The 16,089-nt window shown below is 42.2% G+C and overlaps 1 protein-coding gene across 1 annotated transcript in view; it reads left to right on the forward strand.

Annotated features, from left to right (window-relative positions):
- Positions 1-11,949: 11,949 nt before the first annotated feature.
- Positions 11,950-16,089, forward strand: part of LOC118390643 (long-chain-fatty-acid--CoA ligase 6) — a 44,977-nt gene continuing 40,837 nt past the window's right edge. The window contains exon 1 of the mRNA XM_052529602.1: positions 11,950-12,342. Coding sequence (XP_052385562.1) covers positions 12,297-12,342 — 46 coding nt within the window. The 5' untranslated portion in view covers positions 11,950-12,296. The remainder of the gene's footprint in view (positions 12,343-16,089) is intronic.

The raw sequence follows: 16,089 nt of genomic DNA on the forward strand, positions 1-16,089 counted from the left end.
GATAAGGTGTGACGAGGAAGTCTTGAGCATAGCCAATAAACGAATATATTGCAGGATGTCATAAGGTGTATGCACCAATTTGTAAGTCGCTCTGGATAAGAGCGTCTGCTAAATGACTTAAATGTAAATGTAATGATCCTGCATGTAGCATGATCATGACGTATCAATTTACAATATATTGGCTCAGTGAAGTAATCATTCCACATGTATTCCCGCCAATTGTCCTAAATAAATACACATAATTAGATAATAAGATTGCACTATTGGGTGAGTGGCCTATGCATTTTCTGTTATCGATGCAATTATGTCCCGCAAAGCATCAAACAGCCAAAATCCAGGCAAACCCTTCAGAATAAATTGAAGTCGAGTCGCGCTTTTCCGGGAAATGGTGTAGTTATTCAAGTCAACGACAGGGGCAGTCTTGACTCTCCAGTTGATACAGAGTTGTGTCACAGACTCCATTTTTTTTTTTTCCCCCTTTTTTAAAAATTATTATTATTTTTTTATTAACAACAAATCAATACATAAAGCACATGAGGGAACACAAGCATACATAGATTACATCAATGGACAATCGAGCTAGGGGGTACAATATCACATTACAATTACACAAGGACCTTAAGGGACATGCATATACTTACAATTCTAACGGCTTTTTTGTTAGTAGAGCATTTAACCGTCTTAAAATACAGTTCAATTTATTTTTGTAGGATACGAAAATGTGGTTTTCTGTTTGTAAATTTACATTTGTGTATATGAAATTTGGCCAAAAGAATAATGAAATTAATTACATAAAAATGATTCCGCTTATTTCTATTGTATGTAAAGAATCCAAACAGTACATCTCTCCACAATAGTGTAAAATCTTCATAAATGTGTTTAATTATAAACCTACTGATGTCTTGCCACAGTTTTCTTACATGCATACAATGCCAAAAAAGATGCACAACTGTTTCTGGGTGGTCATTACAAAAGGAGCAATTTGAGTTGATGTTTTCCTTAAACTTCTTCATATAGTGGTTGGCAGGATAATATTTATGAATAATTTTAAAGGAAACTTCCTTAATTTTGTTAACAAGTAGGTATGTTTGTGGCAACATCCAAACTTTTTTCCAACAGATATTATCAATAAATCCATTCCAATAAGGCATGACATAAGGTATAGATACAACATCCTGCTGAAACAAGGATCGTATCGCTCTGTTGTTGAATGGACCAAAAGAGAAACAAATCTTTCCTACTGATGAGTCAACAGGGTCAATAGAAGGTAGGCTCTGAGGGTCAGGTCTTGACATGTTCCTGAATAACATAGCAACACCTGAGGGAATGGCATCTAAAACAATTGCAAAATCTTTAGGTGTTACAGGGACCTTGTAAAGTGATAAGAATTCTTTATAACTGAGTAAAAGACCCTCTGCATTTACCAGTTGGCTCACCAATAGGATATTATTTCTGAACCAATATTCTAAAAACAGAGAGGTATTTTTATACAATATATCCCGATTATTCCATATATAATATCTGTGTGGAGAAAAATTGTGTTTATAAATTAAGGACCATGACAAGAAAACCTGCCGATGAAAAGCAGAAAGTTTCACTGGAACTTTGTCAATATTATAATTGCAAAACAACATGAAGTTAAGGCCACCAAAAGTAGAGAAGACATGATGAGGAATAAAATTCCAGATAGAAGTGGGTCTTCTTAGGAATTGTTTTATCCAATTGATCTTGAAAGTATTATTTAAAGTAGTAAAATACAGAAAATTCAGTCCACCATTCTCATAAGTTTTCATTACAACAGTTTTCCTAATGTAATGGGTACGGTTTCTCCAAAGAAAGTTGAAAAGCATCTAGTCTATCTCCTTGCTTATTTTACGGTCAAGATATAAAGATAGAGCACCATATGTTAGTCTAGAGATACCTTCAGCCTTGGTTATTAGGACTCTACCTTTTAAAGATAAGTCCCTCTGTAGCCATTGATTTAGTTTCTTCTGGGTTATTTTAATAAGAGGGTTAAAATTTAGTAAGCCTCTAGACTTCTGATCCTTTGTAATGGTTATGCCTAAATATGTAAGTTCTTCTTTTACTGGAATACACACAGACTCCAGTTCAGACTTCATGTAAGTCACTGCTGACGACAGTGTGTTTCTTGTTTACGTAAGATAAACAAACAGGGGTGGACTGGCCACTCGTTAGCAAGGCCCACCCAATCAGATTTAGAAAAAAAATATTCAAATGTCAGACTTGAAGAAATACAACAGATTACCTGGAATGATATTCACTATCACAGGATGGTTTTGACAAAAATAACTAACTGAAAGCCACCCCAACAAGCCACAAATATGACTGCAGTGAGGCATATGCCACTGAATGTTTCATTTGTTAATTTAGCAAACAAGATGTATCATAATCCAGTGCCATTTTCACAGTCAACACACCTACATTTTAGCTTTAGTTAGCTTTAAAATGCTAAATGTTCTCTCAGCCTCATGGCAAAATGTGTAGAATAACATGAGATTAGCAATAAAACTGCACATTTTTCTCTGCCCCATGTCAAAATATGTAAAATTGCAGGTAGTTAGTTTCTTTGAGGGGACCACAGTATTTTACCTAGCTAACATTAGCATTGCTAGCTATTTTTGATGAACTTCGCTAGTAAAATAAATATTTACATCTCTTGTCAATATGGCTACATCATAATATGGCAAAGATGTTTACGACAAATGATTTGCCTACTTTAGCAATGTCATCGGATTTCCATGCCACTCTAAGTTAGTGTAATTTAGACTAAACAAATATCACGAATATCCGGTCAAAAGTTTTAGAACAACTACTCATTCAAGGGTTTTTCTTTATTTTTACTATTTTCTACGTTGTAGAATAATAGTGTAGACATCAAAACTATGAAATAACACATATGGAATCATGTAGTAACCAAAAAAGTGTTAAATGAATCAAAATATATTTGAGATTTGAGATTTTTCAAATAGCCACCCTTTGCCTTGATGACAGCTTTGCACACTCTTGGAATTCTCTCAACCAGTTTCATGAGGTAATCACCTGGAATGCATTTCAATTAACAGGTGTGCCTTCTTAAAGTTAATTTGTGGAATTTCTTTCCTTAATCCATTTGAGCCAATTAGTTGTTTTGGTAGGGGGGGGTATACATAAGATAGCCCTATTTGGTAAAAGGCCAAAGTCCATATTATGGTAAGAACAGCTAAAATAAACAAAGAGAAACGACAGTCCATCATTTAAGACATGAAGGTCAGTCAATACGGAACATTTCAGGACGTTCAAAGTTTCTTCAAGTGCAGTCGCAAAAAAAACATCAAGCACTATGATGAACTGGCTCTCATGAGGACCGCAAAAGGAATGGAAGTCCCTGCTGCATAGGGTAAGTTCATTAGAGTTACCAGCTTCAGAATTGCAGCCCAAATAATTGTTTCACAGAGTTCAAGTAACAGACACATCTCAACATCAACTGTTCAGAGGAGACTGTGTGAATCAGGCCTTCATATTCAAATTGCTGTAAAGAAACCACTACTAAAGACTTGCTTGGGCCAAGAAGCAATGGACATTAGACCAGTGGAAATCTGGAGTCCAAATGTGAGACTTTTGCTTCCAACTGCCGTGTCTTTGTGAGATGCGGTGTGGGTGAATGAATGATCTCTGCATGTGTATTTCCCACCTTAAAGCATGGAGGAGGAGTTGTTATGGTGTGGCGGTGCTTTGCTGGTGACACTGTCTGATTTATCTAGAATTCAAGGCACACTTAACCAGCATGGCTACCACAGCATTCTGTAGCAATACGCCATCCCATCTGGTTTGTGGTTAGTGGGACTATCATTTGTCTTTCAACAGGACAATGACAACAAAACATACCTCTAGGCTGTGTAAGGGCTATTTGACCAAGAAGGAGAGTGATGGAGTGCTATATCAGATGACCTGGCCTCCACAATCCCCCAATCCCAACCAATTTGAGATGGTTTGGGATGAGTCAGACCGCAGAGTTAAGGAAAAGCAGCCAACAAGTGGGAACTCCTTCAAGACTGTTGGAATAGCATTCCAGGTGAAGCTGGTTGAGAGAATGCCAAGAGTGTGCAAAGCTGTCATCAATGCAAAGGGTGGCAATTTGAAGAATCTCAAATATAAAATACTTTGATTTGTTTAACATTTTTTGGGTTACTACATGATTCCATATGTGTTGTAGATGTACAATGTAGAAAATAGTAAAAATAAAGAAACTCACTCTGAGTATGAGCTCTAAAACTTGTGACCGGTAGTGTATGTCTAGAATGATTTATTTCAGCTTTTGTTTCTTTCATCACATTCCCAGTGGGTCAGAAGTTTACATACACTCAATTAGTATTTGGTAGCATTGCCTTTAAATTGTTTAACTTGGGTCAAACGTAAGTTGGGTGAACGTTGGCCCATTCCTCCTGACAGAGCTGGTGTAACTGAGACAGGTTTGTAGGCCTCCTTGCTTGCACATGCTTTTTCAGTTCTGCCCAGAAATGTTCTATAGGATTGAGGTCAGGGCTTTGTTATGGCCACTCCAATACCTTGACTTTGTTGTCCTTGAGCCATTTTGCCACAACTTTGGAAGTATGCTTGGGTCATTGTCCATTTGGAAGACCCATTTGAGACCAAGCTTTAACTTCCTGACGGATGTCTTGAGATGTTGCTTCAATATATCCACATAATTTTCTTCCCTCATGATGCCATTTATTTTGTGAAGTCCACCAGTCCCTCCTGCAGCAAAACACCCCCACAACATGATGCTGCCAGCCCCGTGCTTCACGGTTGGGATGGTGTTCTTTGGCTTGTAAGCATCCCCCTTTTTCTTCTAAACATAACGATGGTCATTATGGCCAAAAAGTACAATCTTTGTCCCAATGTGCAGTTGCAAACCGTAGTCTGGCGTTTTTATGGTGATTTTGGAGCAGTGGCTTCTTCTATGCTGAGCGGCCTTTCAGGTTATGTCGATATAGGACCCGTTTTACTGTGGATATAGATACTTTTGTACCTTTTTCCTCCAGCATCTTCACAAGGTCCTTTGCTGTTTTTCTGGGATTGATTTGCACTTTTCGCTCCAAAGTACATTCATCTCTAGGAGACAGGACGCCTCTCTTTCCTGGGTGGTATGATGGCTGCGTGGTCCCCTGGTGTTTATACTTGCATACTATTGTTTGTACAGATGAACGTGGTACCTTCAGGCTTTCGGAAATTGCTCCCAAAGATGAACCAGACTTGTGGAGGTCTACAATTTTATTTCTGAGGTCTTGGCTGATTTATTTTGATTTTCCCATGATGTCAAGCAAAGAGGCACTGAGTTTGAAGGTAGGCCTTGAAATACATCCACAGGTACACCGCCAATTGACTCAAATGATGTCAATTAGCCAATCAGAAGCTTCTAAAGCCATGACATCATTTTCTGGAATTTTCCAGGCTGTTTAAAGGCACAGACAACTTAGTGTATGTAAACTTCTGACCAACTGGAATTGTGATACAGTGAATTATAAGTGAAATAATCTGTCTGTAAACAGTTGTTGATTTGTGTCATGCACAAAGTAGATGTCCTAACTGACTTGCCAGAACTATAGTTTGTTAACAAGAAATGTGTGGAGTGGTTGAAAAACGAGTTGTAATGACTCCAACCTAAGAGTATGTAAATTTCCGAGTTCAACTGTATATATACAGTATCAGTCAAAAGTTTGGACACACCTACTCATTCCAGGGTTCTTTTTTAAAACTATTTTCTAGATTGTAGAATAATATTGAAGACATCAACACATATGGAATCACGTAGTAACCGAAAAATCTTAATATATTTTATATTTGAGATTCTTCAAAGTAGCCACCCTCTTGATGACAGCTTTGCACATTCTTGGCATACTCTCAACCAGCTGCACCTGTAATGTTTTTACAACGGTCTTGAAGGAGTTCCCACATAGGCTGAGCACTTGTTGGCAGCTTTTCCTTCACTCTGCGGTCTGACTCATCCAAAACCATCTCAATTGGGTTGAGGTTATGTGATTGTGGAGGCCAGGTCATCTGATGCAGCACTCCATCACTCTCCTTCTTGGTCAAATAGCCCTTACACAGCCTGGAGGTGTGATGGGTCATTGTCCTGTTTAAAAACAATTGAATGACCAACAGTGTAACCAGCAAAGCACCCCCACACCATCACACCTTCTCCTCTTCTATGCTTCATGGTGGGAACCACACATGCAGAGATCATCCGTTCACCTACTCTGTGTCTCACAAGGACATGGCGGTTGGAACCAAAAAATTGTCTTTCTTGGTGTCCTTTAGTGGTGGTTTCTTTGTAGCAATTTGACAATGAAGGCCTGATTCACGCAATCTCCTCTGAACAGTTGATGTTGAGATGTGTCTGTTACTTGAACTCTGTGAAACATTTATTTGGGATGCAAATTCTCAGGCTGGTAACTATAATGAAATTATCCTTTGCAGCAGAGGGAACTCGGTCTTCCTTTCCTGTGGCAGACCTCTTGAGAGCCAGTTTCATCATAGTGCTTGATGGTTTTTGCGACTGCACTTGAAGAAACTGTCAAAGTTCTTGAAATGTTCTGTATTGACTGACCTTCATGTCTTAAAGTATTGATGGATTGTTATTTCTCTTTGTTCTTGCCATAATATGGACATGGTATTTTACCAAATAGGGCTCGTTAAACAGAGAACCCGTGCAAAACGCACGGAGGAACAAACAAAGTTCCGACTGTAAAGTCGTTCTTCGTTTGTCGAAAGAGAGTCGGACCGAAATGCAGCGTGGTTGTTACTCATGTTCTTTAATGAATGAAATGACGACACATGAAAATAACGTAATATACAAAATACAAAACAACAAACGGAACGTGAAACCTATTACAGCCTATCTGGTGAACACTACACAGAGACAGGAACAATCACCCACGAAATACAAAGCGAAACCAGGCTACCTAAATACGGTTCCCAATCAGAGACAACGAGAATCACCTGACTCTGATTGAGAACCGCCTCAGGCAGCCAAGCCTATACAACACCCCTAATCAGCCGCGATCCCAAATACTACAAACCCCAATACGAACAATACAATAACCCCATGTCACACCCTGGCCTGAACAAATAATTAAAGAAAACACAAAATACTAAGACCAAGGCGTGACAGAACCCCCCTAAGGTGCGGACTCCCGGAGGCACCTCAAAAACATAGGGAGGGTCCGGGTGGGTGTCTGTCCATGGTGGCGGTTCCGGCTCGGGACGTGGACCCCACTCCATTAATGTCCTAGTTCCTCCCCTTCGCGTCCTGGGATAATCCACCCTCGCCACCGACCATGGCCTAATAGTCCTCACCCAGAACCCCACAGAACTGAGGAGCAGCTCGGGACTGAGGGACACCTCGGGACTGAGGGGGCAGCTCGGGACTGAGGGGCAGCTCGAGACTGAGGGGCAGCCCGGAACTGAGGGGAAGCCCAGTACTGAGAGAAAGCCCAGTACTGAGAGGAAGCCCAGTACTGAGATGAAGCTCAGGCAGGTAGTAGGCTCCGGTAGATCCTGGCTGGCTGGCGGATCTGGAAGATTCTGGTTGACTAGCAGATCTGGAAGAGACTGGTTGACTGGCAGATCTGGAAGAGACTGGTTGACTGGCAGATCTGGAAGAGACTGGTTGACTGGCAGATCTGGAAGAATCTGGTTGACTGGCAGATCTAGAAGATCATGGCTGACTGGTGGATCTAACTGCTCTATGCAGACTGACAGCTCCTTGCAGACTGACAGCTCTGGCAGCTCCATGCAGGCTGACAGCTCCTTGCAGACTGGCAGCTCTTTGCAGACTGACAGCTCTGGCTGCTTCATGCAGACTGACAGCTCTGGCTGCTTCGAACAGACTGACAGCTTTGACTGCGTCATGCAGACTGACAGCTCTGACTGCTCCACGCAGGCTGACAGCACCCTGCAGACTGGCAGCTCTTTGCAGACTGACAGCTCTTTGCAGACTGACAGCTCTGGCTGCTTCATGCAGACTGACAGCACCTTGCAGACTGACAGCTCCCTGCAGACTGGCAGCTCAGGTTGCTCCGAATAGGCAGGAGGCTCCGGCAGCGCTGTAGAGGAGGAAGGCTCTGATAGCGCTGAACAGGCGGGAGACTCCGACAGCGCAGGGGGGAAGGAAGGCTCTGATAGCGCTGAACAGACAGGAGACTCCAGTAGCGCAGGAGGGAAGGAAGGCTCTGGCTGTGCTGAACAGGCGAGGCGCACAGAAGGCCTGGTGCGTGGTGCTGGAACTGGTGCTACAGGATTGAGGACACGCACAGGAAGCCTGGTGCGGGGAGCTGCTACCGGAGGACTGGTGTGTGGAGGTGGCTCTGGATAGACCTGACCGTGCAGGCGCACTGGAGCTCTTGAGCACCGAGCCTGCCCAAGCTTACCTGGCTCGATGCCCACTCTAGCCCGGCCAATAGGAAGGGCTGGTATGAACCGCACCGGGCTATGCACCCGCACTGGAAACACTGTGCGCTCCATAGCATAACACGGTGTCTGCCCGGTCTCTCTAGCCCACCGGTGAGCACAGGGAGTTTGCGCAGGTCTCCTACCTGGCATAGCCATACTTTCTCTGCGACCTCCCCCAATAAATATTTGGGGGTTACTTTCGGTTTTCGCTCTGCGCCGCCGTGTCTTTCTTTTCGACTCCATTCGCCTATAGCCCTCTTCGCACTGCTCTAGCGAATCCCAGGCGGGCTCCTGCACTCTCTCTGGGTCGGCCGCCCACCTGTCTATTTCTTCCCACGTCGTATACTCCATGCCATTGCTGTCCATAACGTCCTCCTTTTTCTGCTCCTGCTGTCGCTGCCTGTAACCACGCCACTCGGTCCGTGTGTGGTGGGTGATTCTGTAACGTCGTTCTTCGTTTGTCGAAAGAGAGTCGGACCGAAATGCAGCGTGGTTGTTACTCATGTTCTTTAATGAATGAAATGACGATACATGAAAATAACGTAATATACAAAATACAAAACAACAAACGGAACGTGAAACCTATTACAGCCTATCTGGTGAAACTACACAGAGACAGGAACAATCACCCATGAAATACAAAGCGAAACCAGGCTACCTAAATACGGTTCCCAATCAGAGACAACGAGAATCACCGGACTCTGATTGAGAACCGCCTCAGGCAGCCAAGCCTATACAACACCCCTAATCAGCCGCGATCCCAAATACTACAAACCCCAATACGAACAATACAATAACCCCATGTCACACCCTGGCCTGAACAAATAATTAAAGAAAACACAAAATACTAAGACCAAGGCGTGACACCGACACTCATACACTTTATGTAACTGTGAAAACAAATAACGGAAAATCCACCCAAGCACATCACAATAAAATACTCATCCAGCACAAACTTAAGCAGGCAACAGGTTACAATTATACACACAGAAATTAACGCAAAGGTGTGAACAGGAACCAAAGACAAAACAAACAGAAAGGGAAAAAGGGATCGGTGATGGCTAGTAGACCGGCAAAGCCGACCGCCGCCCGAACAGTGAGAGGAGCCACCTTCAGTAGAAGTCGTGACATGCACTACTTTATACCAGAGCCCTATAGACATTTGATCAAAAGTAGTGCACTACTTTCTCCCAGAGCCCTATGGACATTTGATCAAAAGTAGTGCACTACTTTATATCAGAGCCGTACAGACATTTGATCAAAAGTAGTGCACTATAAAGGAAATCGGGTACCATTTGGGATGCAAACAGTATTCATTCACCTGTGTGATCTGGTTGCCTGCCTTTGTTTAACATGTTTAAAGTGGCCATGTTTGTCTTATCTACGGAGGGAGGAGAAGAAGCGTGTGGCTGGTGGCACGACAGAACATGACAGATGGGAGGTCCTGACCATGACCCACTTGATACCACAATAGGGCAATTACGTCTCCCTTCCATGGATCCCTCCCCGGCTCCCTTAGGAGACTTCCTCCAAGAAGTTTTTTAGGTTGCTCAAAATGTGTCCTCTCAAAACATACAATAGGTACAATGAATTAATGAAATTTTATTTTCGTGTCAAATTGCCAATTGGCAACCCATCCCTTATGGGATTAATTGACACATAAACAACCATTACAATAATTCCCTATGGTAATTAAATGATAATTATTCTTCCAGTGTTCTCTGCATTGCGCATCACATAAAGAGTGAAAAAATATATAGAATTAATATTTTTAAATAATATAATCAATACATGATAGCATATAAGGTTATCCAAACAATAATCACATCCCTAGAGCATGTGTAGGCTAGGCCTACTCAAAATTGTGTCGAAATTAACCAGTTGTATAAAATAGGCTACAGTATGGTGTGATATAGTCTATGTATGACAAGCCAAGAAGTAGAAATGTATCTCTGTGTGCGGTCCTATCAAATGGTCACGCACATTTGACGTTGCAGCAGCCGTAATCTCGTTCCAAGACACTTAAATCCAAATACACGAAGAGTGTCGGACCAACGCGTCAAATTTGGCTTTCGTTAGCAGAGAGCCGGGAGAAACTCCAGGTGCCGCATTGGTTTGATCGACTTAATCTGCCAAACAATCATCTCCCACAAACTCTTCCCCCTAACCCTCCTCCATGCACTAATGACGCGTTCATGTGCAAGTTGAAACTAGGAAACTCTGAAATTTCAGACTTGCCGCGTTCAACCAGTTAGCAGGTCGGAAATGTAGGAGTTACTTAGTTCCGACTAGGACATGAACGTGCTAGCACACAACAAGCACAGAGCCACGCCTCACAGTTGTGTGATTTGCTAAAATTAAATGATGACGAATACTTGACTCAGTAGGTCACTCCTATAGAATTATATGGTCACTCCCAATAAAGAAAGATTTGAATGGTAGATATCCCAGGTGTACATGCCTGTGCGGAGGACAGGCTTTAGCCTTTTGGTGGCCCTAAACAAGATTTTGTTGCGGCCCCCGCACCTTGCATGCAAAACATTTTAGTGGCCCTCCTCTTGATGGTGGAGAAAAAAAAATGTACGTTAATTTCCTGCAAATTCTACACATGTTGCCTTGGGGAGTAGACTAAATGTTGCCGTTTTAAAGCTACACATTTTGCCATGAGTCAGAGGGAAAATCTTGTAATTGTACAACTCATTTCATGCCATGACTCTCGTTTTACCATGGGGCAGAGAGAAAAAAATACAGTTTGACTGACATGGCAAGAGGAAAACTGCTGATGCACAACCAAATGTATAAATTGCACCTTGTGTATTCTACTATTCTAACGCCTAACAGTAAATTGAGACCCGACTGAGTTAGGGGTTCGGGTATGTCGCTTATGCCCAGGGCCGGCCATGGCTGTGGCAATTGTCTATAGATGAGGTTACATCAGCAGCAGCAGAAGGGATGGGCACTCCCCTTGCTGTGGAGGGTGAATTTTCAAGGTGATGTTAATTCAGGGGTAGTGTCATGTCACGTGACAAGTGTATCTCCAACCCATCTCACTCTTGGGGAATTGTGAATTAGCAGGACTCAAACATATTCCCCAACGAAATTTACTGAAATGTACCTAGTAAACCCAACTCTAGAATCCGCTATAATTTGCATAGCCTACTGTAGCCTAGGCGATATACTTCCCGATAATAAAATGCCGATATGTAGGCTACATCTATTACAGGACAGAGACTACATAGAACTATTATCAGACATCATCATGAACATTATCTAAATCTAATAGCCTCATCATGTACAAAAATCAAACATCAATTTGGTCTGTTAATGCGTTTATACACAGCACCCATGCTGTCTTGCATGTTGGTAATATAAATCTATTCGTGTAGTGAATAAAAAAGAAAGAAAATAAATAGTCCGCTATAACAGCCTACCGCTATAGTCACCTTTACAATTATCCCTGCATAACCTTGCTACTCGCGCATCTCCCCTCTGACGCAGGCTAAACCCTTTCATTTCAGTGGGTAGGCCGTTGCGAAGGGCAGCCTATAGACTACCTAGAGGTTATATAAAATATATAGTCCAGGAGGAATTGTATTCGTTCATATTTGAGGAGGCATTTTTCTTATCTTCTCGTGTGCACCTATACTCATTTCTACTCTCCAAGGCAAATAGGCTCCTGTAACCGGTTGGACGTTGCATGCTGTATTGACTGGCTCGCAGTAGCCGAGTATTACTCGTTGGTTCTCATAATCTTCCAGATTGCCGGCTGGTACTGCAGTCGATGCTGCAGTTGTAGTCTCTTGCACCGGGCTGTGTGCTGCGACAGCAGACTCAATGAGAAAGGAATGCTTGCCTTCGTTCTGATCTCTGGGTCTATCTGGATTATATTAGGTGAGTTTCATATATTTTCATTCATTATGTTCACCATAGAATAGCAGGTGCCATGTATTGCATGGGCGCAGCCTCTCTGATATTGTGAGACAGGTTATTGATTTACAATTCATATAGGATAAATTATTTTTACGGGTGCAGTTTCCATATTTAGAATAGCCTATAGAGTGGCCTGCATGATATGAATACATTTTCTGGATACAGTTATTCGCGTCCGGCCTACGAATAATGCCTCTTGGAAAGGTTATCTTTATGTGCATACCTGCCGGTCTGACAGGGTGTGCAGCACTATAACGTAACCTATTTGATGAACTACTCTTAATAATAGGCAACACCAGTTTTTTGGACATCTTCACAGAACAACGATTTTATTCGAAGTCAGCCTTGCAATTACAGGCATATGGCATGACATGGGCAAGATCATAGCATACCATCACGCCAAAATTCTACGCATACGACAAATGGCTCGGTACATTTTTTTCTTCACTTAGGCCTAGATATTATTTCGTGTTTTAATGAATGATACATATTTACGGTAGCTTATTCTGTATACGAAGTTATTCCACATGACATGCTTCAAAATGAAAAAGTATTGTCGGCAGGCTAAGGTCATGTGCAATAGCCTACTATAGGGTACGCTATCTCTGCGTAATGAAAACCACCTAGCAACTGCATGTTGCCTATCAGTGACTCAATGACTGATGCTAGCATGCATCGTCGTAAATGTAAGCAATTATCAGACAGTCAGACAGATATAAATAGAACAAAATATTGTATATTTTGCAAGCCATAATTGAATGTAGGATATGTCTTTATTGCGACGTGGAACAGTGTTTGCCGATGAATTTTTGCTTCTAAATCTACCCCTGCCATAGTGTGACGTGCACCTTCACGCGCTGAAGCGATCTTGTCTGATTGGAAGGAGCTGTTCAATGGTGAGGGTCCTGAAACACTGCATCCAGTCGGAGCATATTTAGCACTCTCTGGAGTAACGGTCTGTAAAACAGTTTTATTCCACCAGTCAGGGGCATGGGGTAAAATGTGACCATTTAAAAATACATTTGGGCATATACTCAACATATCAGCATGTTTGATCTATAGTAACCTCGTGCCCAAAATATAAAGTAGCCACGCCTGTACTTCTGTTGCGTTCTCAACGTTTACTTTACAGCCATTGTACGCTGTCAAATGCTACTCCTCCTCATGCATAATGCATTGTTTTAACATCTGAGGTACTACACAGGTAAACCTATTCTTTTTCCCCTCTCAATAATTTACAGGATAAGACACATGCTCCAGTCATCACAGACTGAGAAAGCATATATGCTTCTCAGTTGAAACGTTTTGCCAAAATTCTGTATTTTCTGAACATTGTAGGCTGCATTTCTCAATTAGCTTACCTTTTAAGTCATCATGAAACCTTTCTAGGCTGTATGAAGTAATATTACAGGCCTACCAGTGGTAGTTAAGTGTTGTCTCTGTAATTTAGGAACATTGCAATCGAAGAGTGTACATAATATCAAGCTCTGTACATTAGGCTATGCTACTACTGTATACATGAGGTGTTCATTGACATTATAAACTGGGTGGTTCGAGCTCTGAATGCTGATAGGCTGACAGCCATGTTATGTCAGACCTATAATACGGGTATGACCAAACATTTATTTGTACTGCTCTAATTCCATTGGTAAACAGTTTATAATAGCAATAAGGCACCTCAGGGGTTTATGGTATATTGCCAATATACCACGTCTAAGGGCTGTTTCTAGGCATTCTGCGTTGTATTGTGCCTAAGAACAGCCTTTAGCTGTGGTATATACCACACACTCCCAGGCCTTATTGCTTAATTAACAGGTTCATATTCATATTTATGTAACCTCATAAAGAGGGGAAATTATATGCCTACTTCTCATATAATCCATCACATATATTGGACTACATTGACCAAACGGAAAGTACTGGACAAGGGTTACGTCCTCTCCTGATTCATCACATGCTTTACTGGGTTTCATTAGATCACTCTTAAAAAGCATTGCCTGACATCCCCTTCCTACAGAAAATCGCACATCCACACCTTCCATGCCACACGAGGAGGAAAAGCAGCAGCACTAATAAAGGAACAGGGCACACTATCTTCTCGTGGTGTACACTTAAAGAAGTGCTGAAACGCATCTGACTGTATCAGATTTCCCAATTGACTTCTACAAACCTATGATTACACTCAGCGAGGACTGCGAGGGGGTAAAGGAGAAACGCGTTTGGCCTAGTTTGTGCCTGGTTGGCCACCGTATCACACCACCCTGAGCAGACGCTGCAGCTACTCTCGCTCTCTCCCCCATCCTCCCTCACACTCCCTAAACCCAGAGTAACTCCCTTCCTACAGAAAATCACACATGTCGTTTTGCAGACTGTATACTATAGTACTGAGTACATGCACAAATCTACAGACAAATGCACACACATACAAACTAGCAGGAGTTTGTCTGTAGATGTGTGCATGTACTCAGTACTGTAGTATACAGTCTGTAAAACGACATGTGTGATTTTCTGTAGGAAGGGAGTTACTCTGGGTTTAGGGAGTGTGAGGGAGGATGGGGGAGAGAGCGAGAGTAGCTGCAGCGTCTGCTCAGGGTGGTGTGATACAGTGGCCAACCAGGCACAAACTAGGCCAAACGCGTTTCTCCTTTACCCCCTCGCAGTCCTCGCTGAGTGTAATCATAGGTTTGTAGAAGTCAATTGGGAAATCTGATACAGTCAGATGCGTTTCAGCACTCCTTTAAGTGTACACCACGAGAAGATAGTGTGCCCTGTTCCTTTATTAGTGCTGCTGCTTTTCCTCCTCGTGTGGCATGGAAGGTGTGGATGTGCGCAGCATGCATACAATGGGCTTAAAGTGGTTGTGAATCTGCAGAGGTGACACTGTGGTAGGGAGGAAGGGAGAGAGAGAGCGAGAGAGGGGGGGAGGGAGGGAGGAAGAGAGAGAGAGAGAGAGAGAGAGCTAGAGCTAACAGGCCTTAATCTCATGGCAGCAGAGGCTTATTGCTGGGTACTCTCTGCAGATGGGGAGAGGGGGCGGGACTCAGGCCAAGTGTGCATGGTGTGTTCCTCCCCCTTGATTTAAGCCTCTGAGGTCAACCCTACACCTTCCATTCACAACCCTTGAGCTACCGGTAAGGTGCATGAACAGTAACCGAAGATACAGTGGGCCTAGCTACATTTCTTTTGTTTATTTAGTGAGTAAATATATTTCTTAAAACTGCTTTGTAGGTTAAGGGCATGTAAGTAAGCATTTTACAGTAAGGTGTACAACATACCTGTTGTATTCGGCATATGTGACAAATAAAAATTGATTTCAAAAGGAAAGAAACAGTACATGTATGGAAAATTAACTAAATGGACTATACACTGTAAAACCGAATAAGTTCTGGCTACTCAAAGTTTTGAGGAAACCAATTACCTAAAAAAAGTGTTAAACTTAAATAGCTGAATTGAGTAGTACTAATTTGATATGAGTAATACTAATAAAAAAAATTGTAAGATATTGGAGCCAGGCCTCCAATAATTTCCCAGTATCCCTTTCGATTGAATTGTAGAATTACCACCCATGAGTGTATTTTTTTGTGACAGAGACATGGTTGTTAAATTCATTGAATTTCAGTTATGTGGCCTTCACCAAGTGAGCTCCTAGGCAAATGTTATCGATATAATTGAAGCATTACATATATCATAAGGCCTTATACAGTCGAC

Source organism: Oncorhynchus keta, chromosome 11 (assembly GCF_023373465.1).
Source record: "Oncorhynchus keta strain PuntledgeMale-10-30-2019 chromosome 11, Oket_V2, whole genome shotgun sequence".
NCBI classification, from domain to species: Eukaryota; Metazoa; Chordata; class Actinopteri; order Salmoniformes; family Salmonidae; genus Oncorhynchus; species Oncorhynchus keta.